Source organism: Coniophora puteana (assembly GCF_000271625.1).
Source record: "Coniophora puteana RWD-64-598 SS2 unplaced genomic scaffold CONPUscaffold_5, whole genome shotgun sequence".
Taxonomy (NCBI): Eukaryota; Fungi; Basidiomycota; class Agaricomycetes; order Boletales; family Coniophoraceae; genus Coniophora; species Coniophora puteana.
In genome coordinates, this window is record NW_006913057.1 from 727,682 (window position 1) to 747,345 (window position 19,664).

The 19,664-nt window shown below is 52.0% G+C and overlaps 4 protein-coding genes across 4 annotated transcripts; 3 read left to right on the plus strand and 1 right to left on the minus strand.

Moving 5' to 3' along the window:
- Positions 1-1,641: 1,641 nt before the first annotated feature.
- CONPUDRAFT_81549 (glycoside hydrolase family 61 protein) lies at positions 1,642-3,297 on the minus strand. The gene is made up of 7 exons (XM_007769338.1): positions 2,779-3,297; positions 2,667-2,722; positions 2,458-2,609; positions 2,378-2,405; positions 2,238-2,328; positions 1,913-2,184; positions 1,642-1,851 (listed from the first exon to the last, which is right to left on the minus strand). The coding sequence occupies exons 1-7, from the start codon at positions 2,830-2,832 to the stop codon at positions 1,761-1,763; spliced, it is 744 nt and encodes a 247-aa protein (XP_007767528.1). The 5' UTR covers positions 2,833-3,297; the 3' UTR covers positions 1,642-1,760.
- Positions 3,298-5,056: 1,759 nt separating this feature from the next.
- Positions 5,057-5,906, plus strand: CONPUDRAFT_152779 (uncharacterized protein; the record flags this gene model as incomplete). Its single annotated transcript, XM_007769555.1, has 3 exons — positions 5,057-5,239; positions 5,302-5,461; positions 5,512-5,906. 3 exons carry the CDS (start codon positions 5,057-5,059, stop codon positions 5,904-5,906), a joined length of 738 nt encoding a protein of 245 aa, XP_007767745.1.
- A 3,315-nt stretch (positions 5,907-9,221) lies between these two features.
- Positions 9,222-10,512, plus strand: CONPUDRAFT_102613 (uncharacterized protein). The gene is made up of 3 exons (XM_007769556.1): positions 9,222-9,548; positions 9,672-10,237; positions 10,296-10,512. The coding sequence occupies exons 1-3, from the start codon at positions 9,231-9,233 to the stop codon at positions 10,384-10,386; spliced, it is 975 nt and encodes a 324-aa protein (XP_007767746.1). The 5' UTR covers positions 9,222-9,230; the 3' UTR covers positions 10,387-10,512.
- A 642-nt stretch (positions 10,513-11,154) lies between these two features.
- CONPUDRAFT_164614 (ankyrin) lies at positions 11,155-17,407 on the plus strand. Its single transcript, XM_007769558.1, has 14 exons — positions 11,155-11,917; positions 11,968-12,064; positions 12,114-12,218; positions 12,275-12,444; positions 12,494-12,800; positions 12,851-12,942; positions 12,996-13,075; positions 13,128-14,273; positions 14,326-15,071; positions 15,122-15,262; positions 15,318-16,152; positions 16,205-16,324; positions 16,374-16,500; positions 16,556-17,407. The coding sequence occupies exons 1-14, from the start codon at positions 11,369-11,371 to the stop codon at positions 17,312-17,314; spliced, it is 5,274 nt and encodes a 1,757-aa protein (XP_007767748.1). The 5' UTR covers positions 11,155-11,368; the 3' UTR covers positions 17,315-17,407.
- Positions 17,408-19,664: the final 2,257 nt, after the last annotated feature.

Consider the following 19,664-nt stretch of genomic DNA (forward strand, 5'->3'; position numbering starts at 1 on the left):
TTGATTACTGGTGACTAAACTCGTTGAAGATACGTAGGCCGACCTCTTGACTTAATGTCATGATATAATCGTATATCTAACGAGAGAACATCAGCTCAGCGTATGGCATAGCGACAGGCACCAACCAGCAGTGTCAACGCTGCAACTAAAGTCCAAATAATCATGAATGAGAGTGCTAGAATGCCACAGGAACACACCGTCAAGGTGCTACCATAATCTACAGTATCAGGTGCCCTATCGCTGAGAACAGAGACTTGGCGCACGTACTCCGGTAATTGTCTGGCCCAGAGCTCTGTTAAAAGGCCCGTCTTGGTCGTTTGGAGGGGGTGTGGTCATCTCATAGACGTGCAGTGGACTCAGGTATGTAGTTGAGGGAGTCAAGGCTCGAGAATCAGGAAGGCCTAAGCTGAATGCCGTAAATAATGCTGTGGAGGATCAGCTGTACATGCACGACGCGCGTATTGTTCGTCGACCGTCCAAAACAGCAGACACACATTGGAAATGGTGCGGCACAACATTGGACCGAATAATGATGTCATGCCGAAGGCTATGGTACTGTGCTTATGTCTTGATCTTCTATCTCAGTAACATAGGATTATACTGTAGTTTTTCGACCTTAGGTTCGCGGTGGCGTGGGAAGTCGGAGATTTAACGCACCTTCCATAACCGTCTGTCCCCCCCTATAGGTTCGGGGGGCCAAACCGAGGGTGGACAGTTAGTTCGTGCTCGCTCATGCTTCAGATTTTAATTAGCCCTCGGCCTCAACACCGACAGCGAAGAAAATCATAATGGAAAATAACGTGCTGTATACATTTTGACTAAGGCCCCAGCAGCGCTTTCAAGAACATTCCCGACGTCGAGTGCCAGACAAAGTGAACCAACCTTGAAAGTTGGTCATCAGCACAGGTGCTTAAGCTATTGTGCTCGTCCCTCTGACTCCGCTCCAACTTTAAGCTCAGCATCGGCGCCTTGCTGGCTAAAGTACTCACCATGGTTGAGTTCCCACAGTCTCACTGATCGAGTTCTGGGGGCTCGGGTTCCACATGGCCCCTGGCATGGACAATGAGCCTGATGTGGTCACCAATTCTGTGAGTATCTGGATTAAAGGAACGACTTGAACAATTATCTGGGGTGTCTAACAAGCAACAATGGTAGCATAGGCTTTGAGAATACCTTGGATAGGTTTTGTTTAATATTTTCTAGTAATTTGCTCATATTTATGCCTATTTAATGGTATGTCCCCCTGCCTAAGTTCGACGGCCTGACTAGAGGGGGGACTGTCCACCCCCCGGAGGTTCGGTTCGCGAGGGGGGGTGGACAGGGGACCGAACCTAAGGTCGAAAAACTACAGTAGTACGGCACTCGGTAGAAATCGTCTTTGTCGCGCACCCTTAAATCATTGTTAAGAAGTTTGGTTTCACCGTGTGTAGGTACCAGCGACAGATTCAGCTGGCACCCTAATGGAAGACCAGAATGTAGCATCACTGTGCATCACATCACACGTGCGAATCCCAAGGAGCTCACTGGTGGGAGAAGCATGCTAAATCATGACCACTACTGATTTGGCCGTTCATCTTATCGCACTTGAACCGAAGTTCCTTAGCAATCGAGCTCCAAATGAAACACACGAGATGGAAGAGACATCGTCAGTAAGTACATTGGACTAACTAACCGGAGGAACAAGGACATAGCCCGGATAAACCGACACATCGAACACCGAACCCAAAAGGAAAGAACGTCATAACGTTATGACTCGCTACTTAGTTCCCAGGCCAAACAGCAGGTCCAGGAATGGTGTAGGTATCGACACCAGCATTGTTGTAGACATCTATGTCAACACTGGGGTCGCTCCTGTTCATAAAAAATCCGGTCAGCATATGCTCGGGAAGCCAGAAAATCTGGTGATGCTCACATGGAGTAAGCACCAGGGAACTTGACAAGGTATTCCGACGAGGGCGTCGCAGAGCCGCTGCCGGTGACCTTGAGCTGCGCGCACTCCATGTAGAACTGGGGCGTGTTGGCGGTGTGGATCGCGAGGAGCTCGTGGCGGATGAAGTACTCCCCGGGCGCGAGCGATGAGGGGATATTGGTCGTCCAGGAGCTGTTGTCGTTCACGAGCTCGCCCATGGCCCAGAGGCCAGTGGGCTGGTCACCAGAGATGAGGCCTGCCTGTTCGATCTTGAACTATAGTGTGCATGGGTTAGCGAGTTATCAATCTGGTGATGAGTCGTATTTACCCATTCCAAGCTCGAGGTGGTGGCATCAGTACAGTCGCCGTTGCAGTTAGCCATGTAGACCATGACAGGGCCGATGGTGTGAGGCCATTGGCTAACAGCTGTCAGCAATGCGTTGATTATAATTGACGGTTCACACTTACTTCCAGTAGGCAGTGATCTGCAATCCGGCTGGCGTATGTTAGCGAGTGCTAATGAATGAGTTAATTGCTGGTGAACATACCGGCTACAGTCGCGTACTCTTGTCCACTTCCAAGGTTCGCTCCGTTGGTGTTGCAAGACATGTACGAGCTGGTCGGGTCCTGAATGGGGTTATAGGTGTCCCACTCGCGCTGAATGCTAGACTGTCCGGTCGCGGTGTTGTAGGCGACAAAGCTGTTCACAAAATGAGTTTCAGAGAGCGACTTCTGGATAAAGCCAGCAAGCGCTTACCCATTGTAGGTTGTGCCCGCGATGTTGTAACTGAGCACTCCGCCGTGCGCAGCAACCTGTCGGGATCTTTACTGAGCTCATACACCGATATTGTATAGAACCTAGTACGCACCCAAGAGACCTGCGCAAGGGAAGCCAAGGCAGCGAATGTAGCAGAGAAGAGCATGGTGACTTCGGTTAATATTGCAGTTGAGTGAAACTGTTCTGACCTTCAACGAGAGCAGCGACGACTACCTTTATACTCGTCTGTGGCTGGGAGTTTACTTTTTCCTGTTGAACGTCCAGACATGCTGGAAAAACGAGGGCGAATAATCGGTTAAACGTATAACGAGGGGAACCTTCGGTTTCCAGACGTTGCCCGTGTCGAGGGCATGTTCAACGCCAAAGGGATGTCTACAGAGTGCACTTGGGCTTGGCTGCGACCAGGAACGCGTCATGAGTGCATAACCGAGAAGAAGCCCGCGGCAGAACTGCCTTGTTGGAGCCAGTGACACCTTCTGTCAAATAAGTACGGCGGGATCACGGAATTCGAAGTTCGACAGCATGCGTAAAGAACAGCTTCGCGGATTAGACTTTCGTTAAACAGGGCACTATGTCACCAGTTTTCGCCATCGGTGAGTTGACGGAATGCAGAATGTTTCGGTGCAAGAGCGCTGGGTTGTCGGTGTATGTGACTTCGTCGGCCAGGAACTGCGAGAATCAAGCGAGGATGCGTTCTGAAACATGGAAGAGCGGCGGAATCAGTGTAGCTCTGCCTCGGGTAATCAGCTACCTCCTGAGCCAGTCTCGCACCGTATGTTTTTAATTCATCAATCGTCCACTTGAGTATGAATGATAGAAAGGGAGGGTACGCCATTGGGGCCCCATGGACATGATCAGCTCGTGGTTACTAGCAAGACTACCCAAGAAAAAAAACCGTGTGAACAAGACCAATAAATCCAATAAATCCAATTAAATTAAAACCCTTGTGAGAAATTAGTATCGGAAATTCCCGGATTCAGGACTGGCCCTAGGCCTAAACGGCCCCTTCTCACTCCACCTTCGCTCTAAACCGCAATGTTGCAACACTTGCATTTCCGACCTCGGAGCATCAACGATGTCATTCACCGTTTTATCGTTAACTTCAGAAATGCTCTGAAGGATCCCATAACCGATGCGAGCTCTAACTTCCCACGCGGCCCACTATAACCATGGAAAAGACTGTCTCGCAGGAAATGGGTGCTGTAGCAGCAAGCCTGAGCAGCACCTTCATGGTCGTCCGTCGTCCGTTGTACTTATGCTTCCTTTCCTTCTTTTACCCTTCAAGTAATCTGTATACGCGCCTCGTCGAGCTAATGAATGTAGCGCATGACCTGGAAGGTAAGTTATTTTTAGCGAAACCCTCAACTTTTACTCACAGTGCGAACAAAGTTCATGTGCTGAGGTACGCGCGATAAACTCAGAATAGGGGACACGCATGACGAGAATCGGATGGTCCCCAGATTTCGGACAATGCCTGCGAGGCGTAACAGGCTCCTTCACGCCCATGGGAACGCCTCTCCCATGTAATCATCTCTTTCCCTCGGTGAATGTCGCAAGCCCAGCAGTCGCGACTCTTCGCACTACTGCCAGTAGCATAACACAGGATACTGTCTTTCCTCGTCTTTCTTATCAGAAGTTGCCGCCTTTGGCCTCATGGACCACGAGGTACGCGTTCCATCCGACTAGAAGCGCAGATGCGGCTCCACGAAAGACGTGCTATACTTGGAATTCCGTACGTCGTCCTTTGCCGCTCTCATAGAGATCGCTGGCTCACACCCATACCCAAGCGACGTGGAGCCAGCTGTGGTTTCGAGCACTACGATCGATGATGATAGCTATGATTTACCTTTTGCCATGCGACTTCGAAGGAGCTCGACAAAGAACGAGTCTCGGAGCCGCTAGAAAACACCCTTTATTCACGTGAGCAGAACACCATCACTTGCAGCGTTCCTCTGATGGGCACGAGACTCATAATGTCCGTTTAGGCTGCCGGCGGTGTCACGCCGGCATCCGCAAACGCTTTGCTTCTGGCTCGGCGTTGAGCCTTATCTTGGCCCTCAACCTCATTTTCGTGAACATTCTTGAACAGGAGTCAGGGACAAAGGCCTTGTGGTGCCATCCTTACACCCTTGCGAGCATATGGAGAGGACGAGAAACCATGCTGATCTTCAGGTACGAGATAATGCGAGGCAAAGTTGTCTGATTGCGCAAACATACTTGTGATGTCCAGTATGTCGGGGTTCCGCCTGTTATTGCTGCCTGACGATGGCGCAATGTCTCCAGGAAACGTATAAAGGCAGCTTGATGATCACCCTCCACCTCCAGGCTCTCGACCCATCACTCGCAGCTCCTATCGTATCCTACTCACCATGTCCAAGTTCGCCGTCCTCACCAGCATTCTCCTCGCTTCTGTAGCTCTCGCCCGCCCTTCGTCCCGCATGGGAGACCGCCTCGCTCGCCGTCGCGAAGGCCGTCAGTCGCAGCCTTCTCAACGCATCTTGAACACTGAGTACAGCGAGAACTGGGCTGGTGCCGTCTACGCTGAGAGCTCGGTTCGTTACATGTTCCCCGCATCGCCTAATAATAGGCTAAAGCTGTGTTATCTGCGACTTAGGGCACGTACACCGCCGTGACTGGTACATTCACCGTCCCCACGCCCTCAGGCGAGGGTGCCGCATCCGCCTGGGTCGGTATCGACGGTGATACGTGCTCGAACGCCATCCTCCAGACCGGTGTCGACTTCACCGTCTCTGACGGCGATGTCTCCTACGATGGTAAGGTCATCACTTTTGCTTTAAATATCCGCTAACGAGGGCTTTGATAGCTTGGTACGAGTGGTACCCCGACTACGCCTACGATTTCTCCGGCATCTCCTTCTCCTCTGGGGACGTCGTCAAGCTCACCGTCACCGCCTCCTCGACCACGTCTGGCACGGCTGTGATCGAGAACACGACGACTGGAAAGACTGTCACCAAGGAGATCACCTCTTCTTCCGCACTTTGCCAGGAGAACGCGGAGTGGATCGTGGAGGACTTCGAGGAGGGCAACTCGCTCGTCGAGTTCGCCGACTTCGGTACGGTCACGTTCACGGACGCGTCCGCGACCACCTCCAGCGGCACTGTATCGCCCTCGGGTGCGACTGCCATTGACATTGAGCAGAACGGCAAGGTGTTGACCTCGGTCAGCATTGGAAGCGATGTCACTATCAAGTACGTCTAAGCGTATAGGCGAGCTTTTGCGGGACTTTCCTTCGGGTTCAGGGTTGGGTTTGTATATATAGCGGGCATTCATGTGACAAATGTAACGGAAATGTTGGAAATTAGCTGTACTTTTCTCAATGAAACCAAGATGAAATCTTGTTATGATCACTGACCATGCGATGTTTGGACTATTTTGTGAGCGCGGAGTTTGAATCTCAAGATGAGCAAGTCCATTGTCGCGGCGCGGTCGACGTGCACAACCACATCAACACATGTCCTACATCCTCTCCAGCTTTCTTCATAGTTTTGGACACGACGATCTTATCACGAAACTCACGCATGAATCCATGGATGTTAGGGAATTAAACAGACTCGACGGCCTAGCCTCGTTGATATTATTGGTCACTAGTATGAACCAACGTGCGTCAACCCATAACCCACTGCGCTTTCACGCTGGTATCAATGTTTGGCCCATTCTACAGTGACCGAGGGGCTGTGGGGATTACGGACAGGGTGTATCCCTTTGTCTTCATCTCTTCCATGGACGCCGAGGTTCATACTCGAAACCATGATTCGGGCGTCGCTCGTAGAAGGGCTCGGAGATTCATCGAGAGCGCGGACAAGCATCTGGTAAAGGTGAGTAGCTTACCTATGTGAATCCGATGATGGCGTTTGGAAATAACACACGCAGTACGCAGTTTTATTGCTGTCGTACTATCCATGCAGGATAACGAGAGCATGCCTATCGTCTATCTCGCTTCTTGTTGCATTTCTGCATTTCTCTCGACGACTGTTGTTTCTTATGCAAAAGCATATTCCGATTCCTCTTCGCCCAGGTTTTTCACTACCATCCACCACACGTATTATTTCGGCGACCGAAGAGTCACGTTATTGGTCACGAACCGCTCGAGATCGCGCGTACTTGCTTCCGTCGAACGATCGTCAGCCTTCGGCGCTCGTTCACTATTACAGCCCCCGCTTGCTTCCGCCCTACCGGGACTGCAGAATGGCCGATATCGTCGAAGCAGAGCCCTTTCACATCCCCGCCCGCACGTTTTGCAAGTGGCATCGCATGGTATTCCCCGACGGCGTACGTAGATTTCCTTCTTCAGTTATTCAGCTGCTATATGCGCCTCTTTCAGCCTCATCCCAGTTTTCAGGAAGCCTCTAGACTCATGGTAGGATACAGCAATCACGATCTGAGGCAGATCCAGCGTATCGCCCGGATGGAAACCGATCAAGTCGTATCCGAGTCTCGCGGTCGGCGGTGTTGGGCGGCTCGGTATGACGAAATGTGGAAGGATTGGGTCGACAAGAAAGGCCCTGATATATGTATTATGTTCTCTGAGCATGATATGGATCCGAGTTGACCTAGATATTTTACGTGCTTAATCGCATCTAGTGTGGCTTCCTTCTTCATGCGATCAGATCTGGGCCGTCTTAACTCAGGAACCAATCCTTTCCACTGAGAACCTGTCGGTGGTTCAGCCTAGTGTGTCTACCGAAATGGATATTTCCGTCGTACGGCGCTGTCGCCGCTCGGGTGCCTGCAAAGTTCTAACACAGCAATCGCCGATCTGCAGAACGTGAGCGCCACTGACGACAGGGATGACTGTGCGTGCGATTACACGAGGCTCGCGCCCACCCGCAGTAGAGCACTTGCATGGTGGCGATGGTGGTCGGCCAAGAAGAACACGTTTTAGCGGGTGAAGCACAGTCGGCAGGGACGGACTTGCTGCCGGCGCTTGTGGCACTCCACGCTGAGCCCCAGGCGTCTAACCTTGGTGAGTGAGCGATCGGGGATATTATCACCCGACACTTTTCGCCCAATCATGGCGCTCATATTTTGACACTCCGCACAGCGGTGGGTATTGCCAGTGTATTGCCTGCGCTCCGGTCTTGTAAGACGAGACAGGTACTACTTCTTTGCTGTGCCAGCAGGACGAGGACAGTGCCCTTCAGCCACTTTCTGCGGTACGGTCGACGGCCAAGGGAAGAACAAGAGAGAACGGGTTCAAGGACCAGTGTGAAGGCTGAACACGTTACCCTCGGAGAGGGTCTCAAGCACCGAGCTTGCGGACTGATCGATGATGCAATAGTCCGCATGCAGCATCACACCTTTGCGGACAGTCCCTTGCTTGTTCTATGCATGTTGTTTATACGGTTTGTGTGCACAGGTTCGTCCAGTATTGGTCAGGTTTTATGGACCAACGACGTGGGTATGGTGCAAATGTATGGACAGCCGCTAAGGATTTGACTCGACATGGCAGCATATTCAGGCCGACGGTGCGTAACGAGGAAAGAAAGCGGGCGAATCGCGGCGCAAATCCTTTTGGATCGAGGACTTATGCTACAGCATATGTCATATACACAGTGTTTGTGGTCGGTTTAACCAAGAATACCAACGTTTTCTCGCTCGGCATACAGCCATCGTTCTCAGGACCCCCGAGGCGGATGAGCCTGTGGACCTTGCACTCCAACAGAACAAGGCGCTCTCCCTCATGTTGATGCCAGTACTTGTGTCCGCTCAGCCCCTACCTCATGCCTTCGACATGCTCACTGCAACACACTTTGAGTCGGTGGAGCACAAGCCGCCTCATGTCGCTCAGAAGAGTATACTTATACGGTGCTCTACATTGGTTTTTGCAGAAGACATAGAGCTTTCACTTCCTCTTTTTACAGTAACTTATGCCGCGAGTCGGTCGGAGAGGATTTGATTATTCCACAAAACCATCAACTAGGACCCCAACCATTGACCAAGAAGCCGAGATCATGGTGCGTAGCGGATCATCGATTTTTGGATACTTCCCCTGATATGTGGTTTTGTATCGTACAGCTACATCTACTCGGCATGAGGATCAGCGAGATGCTGAGGGATATGCCTATCAGACTCATAGACACAGTCAAGGGCACTTTTGCCAACCATTACATTATCAAGAATTTCGTCCTCAGCAAGCCAGAAATACAGGAAGCTGTTCATGGCGGTGTACTGAGTCTCCACCTCAAGAAAGCCGGTATTACCCCTATGGACCAACCCTTGGCCCACCATCTCCGAACCAGCCCATCGCCAGTCTCTGATCAGTCTACCGACCAGTTACTCGTACCCTGGCTAACACTGAAGAATATCTTGAAGAATGCATTTATTACGCCTACTTTCGTGAACAAGGGAGAGCCGGCTCTCCTCCTTTGCTCATCTAAAACGACCTCTCGGAGAGTTACGCACCGCCGTTCCGCCGCAAACCTTCGCGCTTCAGTCGCTGACATCCAAAACCGTGTCTCCTGTGCAGCCACTTCCATCAAAGAATATTTGGACGATATCGTTCGGCCGCAGCTCGCGTATGCCATGCTTTCTCACCGCTGGAGCGCGAATGAAACCTCTTTCATGGAAGCGGAACGTTCTATCTCGCACTTCGGGACATTGTTCCAACGCAAGGACAAGTTAGGACGCTCTGAAGGGATGAAGAAGATCCAAGAGTTCTGCTGCACAGCGAACAAGCTCGGATACAGCTGGGCATGGGCGGACACCTGCTGCATCAACAAGACGGACAGTAGCGAGCTGCAAGAGTCCATTACCTCAATGTTCAGCTGGTATCAAAATTCGGCGATCACCATCGTTCATCTGAATGACGTACCTGATCCTATCCTCGGGCGCGGCAGCGGTGTTAGACGAGCCAGCCTTCCCCCTCTTCTTACCTCTCTCAATCTTTCTTCCGAGCGTGCGGATACCCCGGTTGATAGTCGCGCGCTGGAGTGGCTATTGAACCGTCGGCTCGCCTCCTGCGAGTGGTTTAGGCGAGGTTGGACACTTCAAGAGCTGCTCGCGCCGACTACTCTTCGATTTTATTCCAGGAACTGGCGCTCGCTCGGACGCGCCGACCCGTCGGGACAGCACTGGTGGTTCAATCACAAGGCCGATCCTCTTTGGCAAGTGGCGATAGAGCGAGTCACAGGCATTCATGGGGAATACCTTTCACCAAATGGTTTCCACCCCGGTCTCGAAGATTTGCACGCCAAGTTAGAATGGGCCAAATATCGCCAGACGACGCGGGAGGAGGACAAGGCCTACTGCCTTATGGGCATCTTGGGCGTTTCAATGCCCATCATGTATGGGGAGAAAGAGAAGGCGACTGAGCGTCTTTGTGAGACTGTCGTCCAGCTAGCGAATTTCCGGGGTTGGCTCAGCGCCTGCGCCGGGGTCTCCTGTGGATCTACCGACGCCATCGGCAACGGGGTGGCGATGGAAGGCTTCGCGGGAGCGGAACATTCTGGTGGCATCCCGATATACCACTTTCTGATGGGCAGACTGCCTCTGGCGCCTATCGAGAACTCATACGTTGCCTTCGTGCTGTGGTCGGTGCACTTTGGATCATATCCTTTCTACTCCAAACATCCTAACGGGCCAACTTAGCAATCCGCCTGCAGAAAGGAAGTTCGGTTTATCCGGCTACGGAGCTCGGTGTCGTGGTTCGATCACTGCCGCAACCCTTCTGGAAAGGTGACAAAAATGGGCGTCAGCTAAGCAAACCTAGCGCCTAGATGTTGTACGTGCCTGCGTACTTTATTATTTGACTTATTTCGATTTTATGCTCGCATCCAAAATTCCTATATGGATCTTTATGCGTCCCTTTGCGTATTGATATGCGTATCTTGTATCTCGCCATGTCCATGCCTTCGAACATTAATTGTAGCATGAACGCGTTATGTACTTATCTCGATCTGAGTGTAGACAGTATGTGTCCGTATTTTTGAGTACTTCATTAATTAATATAACCAGGTTACTTACTAGAAATCCAGTATTGAGCTAGATACCATTTGAAGGGACTTCCCATCAGGAGCAGTCAGTTTTGCAATCGCCTTTGCTCAAGTACCGAGACCTGCCAGTGGTACTCTGGTTGACTTGAGGAATTCATCCTGGGACCTGAACGCCCGTATAGACATGTGCGCCCAAGTGTGCGCCGTAACTCGAGCGTATCAGCGCTACATCGCGTTGTGGGTATGACATAGCGTAGTGACTCAGGCCGATTTGGCATGCCTCGTGGTTTTCTTCTCAGTGGTGATCTGGCGTAGCTAGGCGGTACAACTTTGATGGACGGGGATAATTTGAATAGAGGGCGCAATTGATGCGGGAAGGGCGCGGGAATAAAGTCCCAAAACGACAGTAGAGCACAGCCATCGTCGGGATGGCGCGCGGCGGGGCTTCCCGAATAGGTAAATTTGATGCGCCTTGATGGCTGTTGACTCGTTGCGCCGCGCGGCTTGCTCCAAACCACCAGGTATCCACAAGGCCGCCAGGAGTCACCCACTTGTATGACTCTGCGCGCGTCGGCCCGACGGATTCTAAGGGGGACGATCGTGACAGGCGGCACCGGTTGACGTTTGAGGCAGAGCAACGCCCCTCGTTTGCTCCTCGTCGCCAGGGTACAAAAGGCGCGATTGTCCAACCGTTCAGACTCAACATCTTTCGCTCCCCATTGTCTCAAGATGTATTCACCTAGTAACGAAATTCAAACATTCCTCAAGCGTATCTCGTCTCTGCCCGATGGCCCTGGCGCCGGCCTCGACGACGCTCTGCAGCCTGCTCTCGATTACGAGGCAGATCTCCGTAGGCTCTTCGCGACCGAGCGCGACAGCTCCATCCTCAAAGACCCCTACGTCGGACTCGTCGATGTCTTCGCTGTCCCGAACGAGGCGCGTCTGACGCGTGAACGCGTCGTCAAAAACGATGATGACAAGATCGCCAAGTTCGTCATGCCTCTCAATCCCGAGAAGCGTCGAAAGGAAGGGGTGCCATCTACGGTGAAGGGTCTGGATGAATTCAAGGCGAACTTCAACGTATTTACTGAGAACTCACTCTCACTTATCACCGACTGGAGCAACATTGTCGTCGCCGGCGGGTCTATCCTTGCATGCTTGTCCCCGCTGCCGGATGAAGCGGCGCAAACGAGGAGGACGCTGAGGAAGTGGTTCCATGCTGAGGCTACTCCCACCTCTGACATCGATATGTTCCTGTATGGTTTGACCCCCACCGAGGCGAGTGCTCAGATTACGCGACTATATGCGCTTACTTATAGATGGTATAGGCGGAGAAGAAGATTGACTATATCTATCGCATGGTTCGCGACGCCATCCCTTGGGATGTGACATGTGTCCGCACTAAACACACCGTCTCAATTCATTGTAAGTAGTGCTCTACTTCTTTTCCGTACCGGTGCTAATATTCACCCAGCTCAGTACCCCTATCGTGCGATCCAGATTGTACTGCGTCTCTATCAGTCTCCTGCAGAGATTCTGGCTGGCTTTGACATCGATGCTCCCTGCTGTCTCTACGATGGTATTCCCTTCATATCACCGCGCATACATTGGCATTGTGCTGAAACACGCATACAGGCAACAAAGTCTGGGTCAACCCACGCTCCCTCATTGCACTTATGCGTCAGTGTAATACCGTTGACATGACTCGTCGGTCTCCCTCATACGAGGTGCGCCTTGCAAAGTACGCAGCTAGAGGGTTTGAGGTGTACATACCATCTCTGCGGCGTGCTGATATCGACCCTACGGTATGTTCTACTCTTCGTATTCTGCTCGGTTCTCACATCAAAATTGCAGATCTTCGAGCGCTCCATCGCCCGCGTTGCTGGCCTCGCCCGTCTTCTCGCTCTCGAGTCTCTGAGAGATAGCAACATTCGAGACAAGTTCATCGAGGAGCGTCGGAATCTCCGTGGGCGCCCTTATGTATACCGGGGCCGATCCAATCGCCAACGCCGGTACAAGGGTGACCTCAAGGGACTGGACTCGTTCTTTGGTTTGGAGATGAACGACTATGACGTGTCTACATTGCACATCCCGTACGGCCCGAGGTGGAATGCCCAGCGAATCGAAAACCTTATTTACACGGCTGATATCAAGATGAACTGTGAGTAATACCTCATCGGCGCTGCTGGCTCTGACGCATCATATAAAAAGCTATTTGGAACCCAAAGAACAAAGACCGCAAGCTTCACCGTCATCCTGCATTCTTTGGTACCGCAGCCGAATGTCTTGAAGACTGCTGCGAGGTTCATCTTTTGTGTCCTAGTCATGACATCGTCTAATCGTTATTCTTTTCCAGGCATGCCCGGAGACAGGCACTGACGAAGAGCGCGCGCTTCTCGAGAAGGATGACGAAAACTACATCCGTGGTCGCGTTACGTTAGTTAATCATTCTCGAATAAGGATCGTGTTTTAACTGACATACACCTAGCTTCATACATGAGAACCCTGGTCGCCAGAGCATTACCGGCAGCTTCCGTCCCATTGATGATGGCGAATGGAGCGAGCTCGCGTACATCGCCGACTCGACCAAATTCTTCCACGCCGTTGCGCACAACGATACTACTCCCGTCGCCCAGATGATCTCCGACGGCATGGATGCCAACCGTCGTGACCATGCCGGGCGTACTCCACTCCATCTTGCGGTGCTCTCCGGCTCGGTGGACGTAGCACTTCAGCTCATCGAGTCCGGCACTCGCGTCTCAGCTAGGATTGTTGACGGGCGGTCCGCGCTGCACCTCGCTGCTGCAGGGAACCACGTCCAGGTCATCGAGAAGCTGTTGGAGCGTAGTAAAGGCAACGAAGAGGAAGCTCGGAAGAAAGCCGACGAAGAGAAGCAAGCCGGTCCGAAGGACGAGTCCAGAGCCATGAGCCATGACGGCAAAGAAGACGGCAAAGAAGACGACAATATGGATGGCGAAAAGGAGGATGAGGATTGGGACGAAGTCGACGATGATGGCTCCGACACGAAGGAGAAGAAATCCAAGGATGGCGACCTCGACATCATGGCGGACGCTGTCGATCTTGGAGCTATCCCCGAGGACGAGTCTTCTCTCCCCGACATCCTTGACATCAACGCGCCCGACTGGGACGCTGTGCTCACGCCAATCGGCTACGCCGTTATGTCAGGGAGTGCTGATGCGGTGAAGGCTCTCATCAGCTCCGGTGCAGACATCAAGACCGCAATCAAGGGCAATAGTGTCCGCGACCGCGTTCCGCTCCCTCTCAAGCTCACACGATTCGTCGAGGACTCGACCATTGCATGCAAAATCGCGAAGGCCCTTCTCGAAGCTGGCGCATCGTCGACTGCAATAGACGATCAGCCCAATATGCTCACCGTCTTGCATGAACACGTTATGGCAGGCAAACTCGAGCTTATCCAAACGTTCCTCGAGAACGATCCCAACGCGAAGAAGGCCCTCGAATTCCCTAGCAAAGTGAATTATGAGCTCTTGATGAGCCCTCTTGCGAGTGCCGTCCAGGAAGGGCGGTATGACATCGTCATCTTACTCCTTGCGTGGGGTGCCAAGCTAGAATTATCCGAGAACGATGTTGCTCGCGCACAACAAATGCTCAAGTGAGTTCATGTAGCAATTCTACCCCATGACCAACGCTCACTACGCCTACAGGAAAACGAAACAGTATATCCGTGACCCGATGCAGTCGGCCGATGTGCTAGGAGTATCGCTCGCGAACGTTCATTGGGACCTGGCGCTATCCCTCGTGAAACTCGGAGCTGATCCCAACTCTCGACTCGTTGACAACGATTGGAGGGCGACCCATCGCACGATTCTCGACTGGACGATGTCCACCGACCATCGCATCGCGAAGCAGCTAGATGAACAGTCGAAATCCGATGACGAGTCATCCGTACCTGCTCTCAGCTCCCAACCATCCGCGTGGGAGCAAGAATACGTACATCTCGTACGCAAGCTTGTCCAAGCAAAGAAGAGTGCGTCTGACCCTGAAGTGGACCGAGCGAAGGACGAACAGGAACGGAAGACGCGCCAGATACGCGAGATCAGCCGCGCCCACCTCGGCGAGCTCCGCGGGGAACTTGTTTCCGCTGGAGCAAAGACATGCAAAGAGCTTCATCCTGATGACGGCGCGGCCGACGATGCGTCATCTCGACGAGATCGCAGACGAGATCGCCGAGAACCAGAAAACGTGAAGTATGAGTTCTTGCCCACCTACTCATGGAACTCGGACGGTACACCTCCGAAGAGCTCGTATGAGCTATATGACCAGCTTTTCGATGCTTGTTATACAGGCGACGACGCAAAAGTCATTCAGCTCTGCTTACAACCCCCAAAGGGCCGGAATGCGCTGCGGATTTCTGTCCATATTCCCCTTCCCCTTCCTGGTCAATACGGAGGTAACGAATACATTTCTCTCCGACAGCGTTATCTAATCTTGCATATGTAGGATATACGCCTCTATTCGCCGCTGTGATGGGTCGCAAGTGGACGACAGCAAAACTCATCCTTGACATTGCTCGGAAACAGTACGTCAAAGAGGATGTCAGCGACAATAAGGTTAATTGGCATGCCGAAAGCCTCCAACTTGGTAAGCACAAATAAGCCTTGTCACGACGTCAGGCCCTCATGGTTATTCTCCGCAGACGAGAGCGATATGGGCGACTCGGAAGACGAGATGGATGTTGATGACGATGAAGTACCGCCCTCCGAAGAACCACACATCATCGACATCAAGGACATCCCGTCCGAGGTGCAGTGCAAGTCACCACCAGAAAACCTCTTGACGCTATCGTACAAGATCCCGAGCAACTCACAAGAAGAGGGCGGCCTTTCATACTCGAGCATCGTCTGCCAAGCGGCCCAAAAAAACGACCGCGAGAGTTTGGAGAAGATCCTGGACTTGTACGACAGCTGCGAGGGCGATTTCGGAGACGAAGTGATGTCCTCTATCGCCTCTGTGGACAACCCGGCTATTCTCGACATCGTCATCAGGCGATATGGCGTCGGCATTGATATTCCTAAAGAGAGCGATGACGATTGGAAGGAGGCCAAGGCGACTAACGGAAGGAGACCGTATCTCGGCTTGACGGTTCATGGGGAGAAGCGTACAGATCTCGCGAAGAAGGTCGAAGGAAACTCGAGCGAAGACACATCTGAACATCGTCCGATGCTTTATATTTTGGCTCGGGAGACTCTCCCTCACATTGTCGAGTACCTCGGGAGCGAGGGCATACTGACAAGCTACCGGGCGTACATTGACTCTCACGAAGGGGACGACAATAAGAAGATCTCCTTCCTCAGGACAGCATGCGAGTCTCTTGAGACGCTGCGTTCGCATTTGGGCTGGACAGAGAGCAAGACCGGCGAGAATTCCTTGACGGCAGCGCTTTGCAACATTGAGATTAATAAAGCTCTCCCCGTGCTCGAGGCCATGTTCCGCGCGAGGCCAGACTATATGAAAAATCTGGTGAATAAAACGTGAGTGTCCGTCAACACCCCTTTGTTCGTGTCGCTGAATCCGCTCCCCTAGTCTGGTAAAACGCGGATACAATAGCATACTGATGGCTGTAATGCGCAACTGCAATCCCGCGTTGTTTAACTTTCTTCGTAACAAGGGTGCATCGTATATGGAGCGCTCAGCAACCGATAGGCAAGTACCTCATCTTTGTTCTCATTGTTCGAGGCTTACACAACTTTAGGGCCAATGTTCTTCACATGGTGTGCTCTACCCAGAACACCGAGCTTTTTGAGCACTTCATTCAGAAGCTGCCTCGAGCTGACCTTGACGAGCTGCTCGTTCAACGAGCTGGATCGTCTAAAGAAACGGTGCGTATCATTCTCATTTGAGTTTGTCCATACAGCTGACCACAAACTTATGCAGCCTCTCCACGTCGCCGTCAGCAAGGGTAATCTCCAGTTTGTCGAGCAACTTACAAAACTCGGGGGACCGAGTCTCACCGCTCGAAACCTGCACGGTAGCACTCCGCTGCACCTTGCGATCTCTCTCAAACTCCATCACATCGTCTGCCACCTCGTCAGCGCCCTACCGCCCAAAGAGCTTCGGAACGAGACCGCCTTCGGCGAGACTCCTTTTGAACTCGCTGTACGGCAGAAAATCCTCGAGGATGTCCAATCCCGCAACTCTGTTCGCTGTTTGAACTTGACGTCAACCACAGAGCCATCTTTCGGTGATGAATACCTCACCCGCGATCTCTGGGAGAAGCGTGCGGCCACCGTTCGCGGGGCTCTCGCTCGGCTGGCTGAAGGGAAACATCTAGACCCGAATGCGCAGCTCGCGACGGAGGCAGCTGCGCTCGCCAAGCGGCTCGAGGATAAAGCGGCAGCTTGCTCTGAGATAGACAAGGCGAAGTCGCAGGACCGCAATAGTGCGCTTACGCTGGCAGTGTTGAAGGAAGCTGGAGCGGCGGTGCCGGGGCAGCGGGTTCTTGTTCATGTCCACGACGTGCTGGAGTCCATGAGCGGCACTATTGAGGTGGTGAAGAAGAAGCAGGGACAAGAGGATAAAGAGCAGAACGAGCGCGAGCGTGACAAGGCGTTTGGTATCAAGAGGTGTCGGTATGACTATGGGGAGGACCAGGACTTTATCGACGGGTTCTTTGTCGAAGGAATGTGGGTGTAGGGGTTGAGTTTGTGTGGTCCTCACAGCGTAGTTAGAAACATGTACGAGTACATATCTTTTCTTTCTCGGTCGTTGAAGCAAGCTTAAACTCACTGAATCAAATTACTCTGGTTGAAATTTTAAGAGAACAATCGAACCCATAATACTTGAAAACACTTCAACTATTGTATCCACCTTTTATCCCATGGCAGTCGTACTAAGAAGTACAAACCCAAATAAAATAGCAGTGCGCTACGTTCGCGTTATAATTTCAACTTAATTGCCGGGCCAGACAGCGGGTCCGGGGATGGTGTAGTTTGTAACACCAGCGTTGGAGTACACATCGATATCAACACCGGGGTCGCTCCTATCGGCAATTCTCCCGCGTCAGCGCCCATCCGCGTTGCAATAAGAAACCTAATCCTCACATAGCGTAGGCACCGGGGAACTTGACGAGGTACTCCGACTCGGGCGTCGCAGAGCCGCTACCGGTGACCTTGAGCTGCGCGCACTCCATGTAGAACTGGGGCGTGTTGGCGGTGTGTATCGCGAGGAGCTCGTGGCGGATGAAGTACTCGCCGGGCGCGAGCGATGAGGGGATGTTGGTCGTCCAGGAGCTGTTGTCGTTCACGAGCTCTCCCATGGCCCAGAGACCAGTGGGCTGGTCGCCCGAGATGAGGCCGGCTTCGTCGATTTTGAACTAGAGAGGTTTTAAAGTAATGTAGGTCTGTCGCAAAAATCGGAAATGGGTGACCAGGGATAACCACCGGTAATCACGTCTGGTCAGTCTGATCACCCACTGAGGGTCTGATCAGATACACTCGGGAAAAGTCAGCCGATGGTCCCTATGGCGCTCAGCTGGTGATCATTGGTGACCAGTGTGCGACCAGGCGGCGGTCAGGACCGAGTCGGCAAGTAGCCACCAGGGAGCCACCCCTTGAGTAGATGCTAATCAGGCGGAGATGACGCAGTGCCCACTGGTATCCACCGGTGGTCAGTATCTCAGTAGGGCCGGGGAAAAATGGCTGCACACGTCAGTGTGGAGTAGTGGAGTTTGGGGATTGTGAGATCATGGAGTGGTGGAGTCGGGCCTCCTTGAACTACGATGAATGGAGGCGTATTAATTTAGCTTTATGCGTACTCACCAAGGTTCGAACAGGAGCCTAATCATTAGTCTTAGCATTACTTACCCGTTACACCACGACGCCTTCAATACCTACTTAACATGCACGCTTTATATACAGTTGAATCAAAGTAACAAAGTGGAACTTCGGCCCAGTATTATGTGGTAACAACGCGTCTTTTCGGTGATCTCACAGCACAGAGGTAGGTAGGCTCGCTGATTACATTTGTATACTAGTATGAAAGCAAAGTACCTAGTGAGGAACAAGACTGAGCTCGGGTGTTGTACGCACAAACATATCTGAATCAACACAATCATTGAAGTAAAAGATAGAGTCCGACTTGGGCCCGTTGAACACAGGGATCATGTGCGCGCCACGCACAAGGTACTTTGTGAGAATAAAAAACCTCTTCTTTTCCTCGCGAAGTATGCGACAGCCATACCAGCTTGCCTTGGGCTGGTAGTCTCTCGCTGGGCGAAAATACGACACTTGAGCAATATCTTCAGTCCAAAGACCATCAGTACGAGACACAGTGCAGCGAAACAGTGCAAATAGGCGAACGACAGTAATACCAGGCGTGTCGTCGTTTAAAATAGCAGCGTCGTAACGAGGGCGACCATGAAATATCTCTTTGCAATGAAGGATATCGCGTGACGTCGACAAGTCGTCTTGGGACCGATAGTGGAGATATATACACTGGAATATCTCAATCTGCAATAATGCAGACCATGTCAGTAGTCTGTAAATTGCTGCAGACACGTGTGATGTGCTTACCCGAAAGGATGGCTGGTCTACAACAAAACGGTCTGGAAAGACTGCTCGAAAGAATACAAGCAAATTAGCGTGAAAATCTGGCTGATTCGCTATGTTCCCATAGCGTATAGAACTCAGCGAACGGCCTTTTCGCGAACCAAGCTTCCAGGTCTCCTGTGGTCTTGCTTCGGTCAGCTCCTCTATGTCGTCTTCTGAGGAGTCGGACTGTGGCATGGCGTCTTCAGTATCCGTGATATCAGGGTCCGAGTCAGCAACCGGCTCTTTTGCAGCAGCATCCACGAGAATGCGAGTGTGCGCTAATGCTTCGCGTGTTTGATCTCGCTTTGCAATCTCGAATACTACCAGTCAATAGCTTATATGGGAAGGCTGTTTATCGGTTCACTCACCTGTATCTCAGCTTCACGTTGATTGGTCATCTCGTACATCTCTCCGACCTCTTGATGAAATGCCTCATTAGGTTTAGTTGAGTAGAC

Bases quoted from the DNA above. Each gene is read 5' to 3' on its own strand.
- CONPUDRAFT_81549 (XM_007769338.1), bottom strand. From the start codon at position 2,832: ATGCTCTTCTCTGCTACATTCGCTGCCTTGGCTTCCCTTGCGCAGGTC. The intron at 2,610-2,666 runs GTAAGCGCTTGC...TTTTGTGAACAG, and splicing joins GCGGGCACAACCTACAATGG to CTTTGTCGCCTACAACACCG. The intron at 2,329-2,377 runs GTAAGTGTGAAC...GACAGCTGTTAG, and splicing joins CAGATCACTGCCTACTGGAA to CCAATGGCCTCACACCATCG.
- CONPUDRAFT_102613 (XM_007769556.1), top strand. From the start codon at position 9,231: ATGCTTTCTCACCGCTGGAGCGCGAATGAAACCTCTTTCATGGAAGCG. The intron at 9,549-9,671 runs GTTAGACGAGCC...GCCTCCTGCGAG, and splicing joins TCCTCGGGCGCGGCAGCGGT to TGGTTTAGGCGAGGTTGGAC. The intron at 10,238-10,295 runs GTCGGTGCACTT...GGGCCAACTTAG, and splicing joins TACGTTGCCTTCGTGCTGTG to CAATCCGCCTGCAGAAAGGA.
- CONPUDRAFT_164614 (XM_007769558.1), top strand. From the start codon at position 11,369: ATGTATTCACCTAGTAACGAAATTCAAACATTCCTCAAGCGTATCTCG. The intron at 12,219-12,274 runs GTATTCCCTTCA...ACACGCATACAG, and splicing joins TCCCTGCTGTCTCTACGATG to GCAACAAAGTCTGGGTCAAC. The intron at 15,263-15,317 runs GTAAGCACAAAT...TATTCTCCGCAG, and splicing joins TGCCGAAAGCCTCCAACTTG to ACGAGAGCGATATGGGCGAC.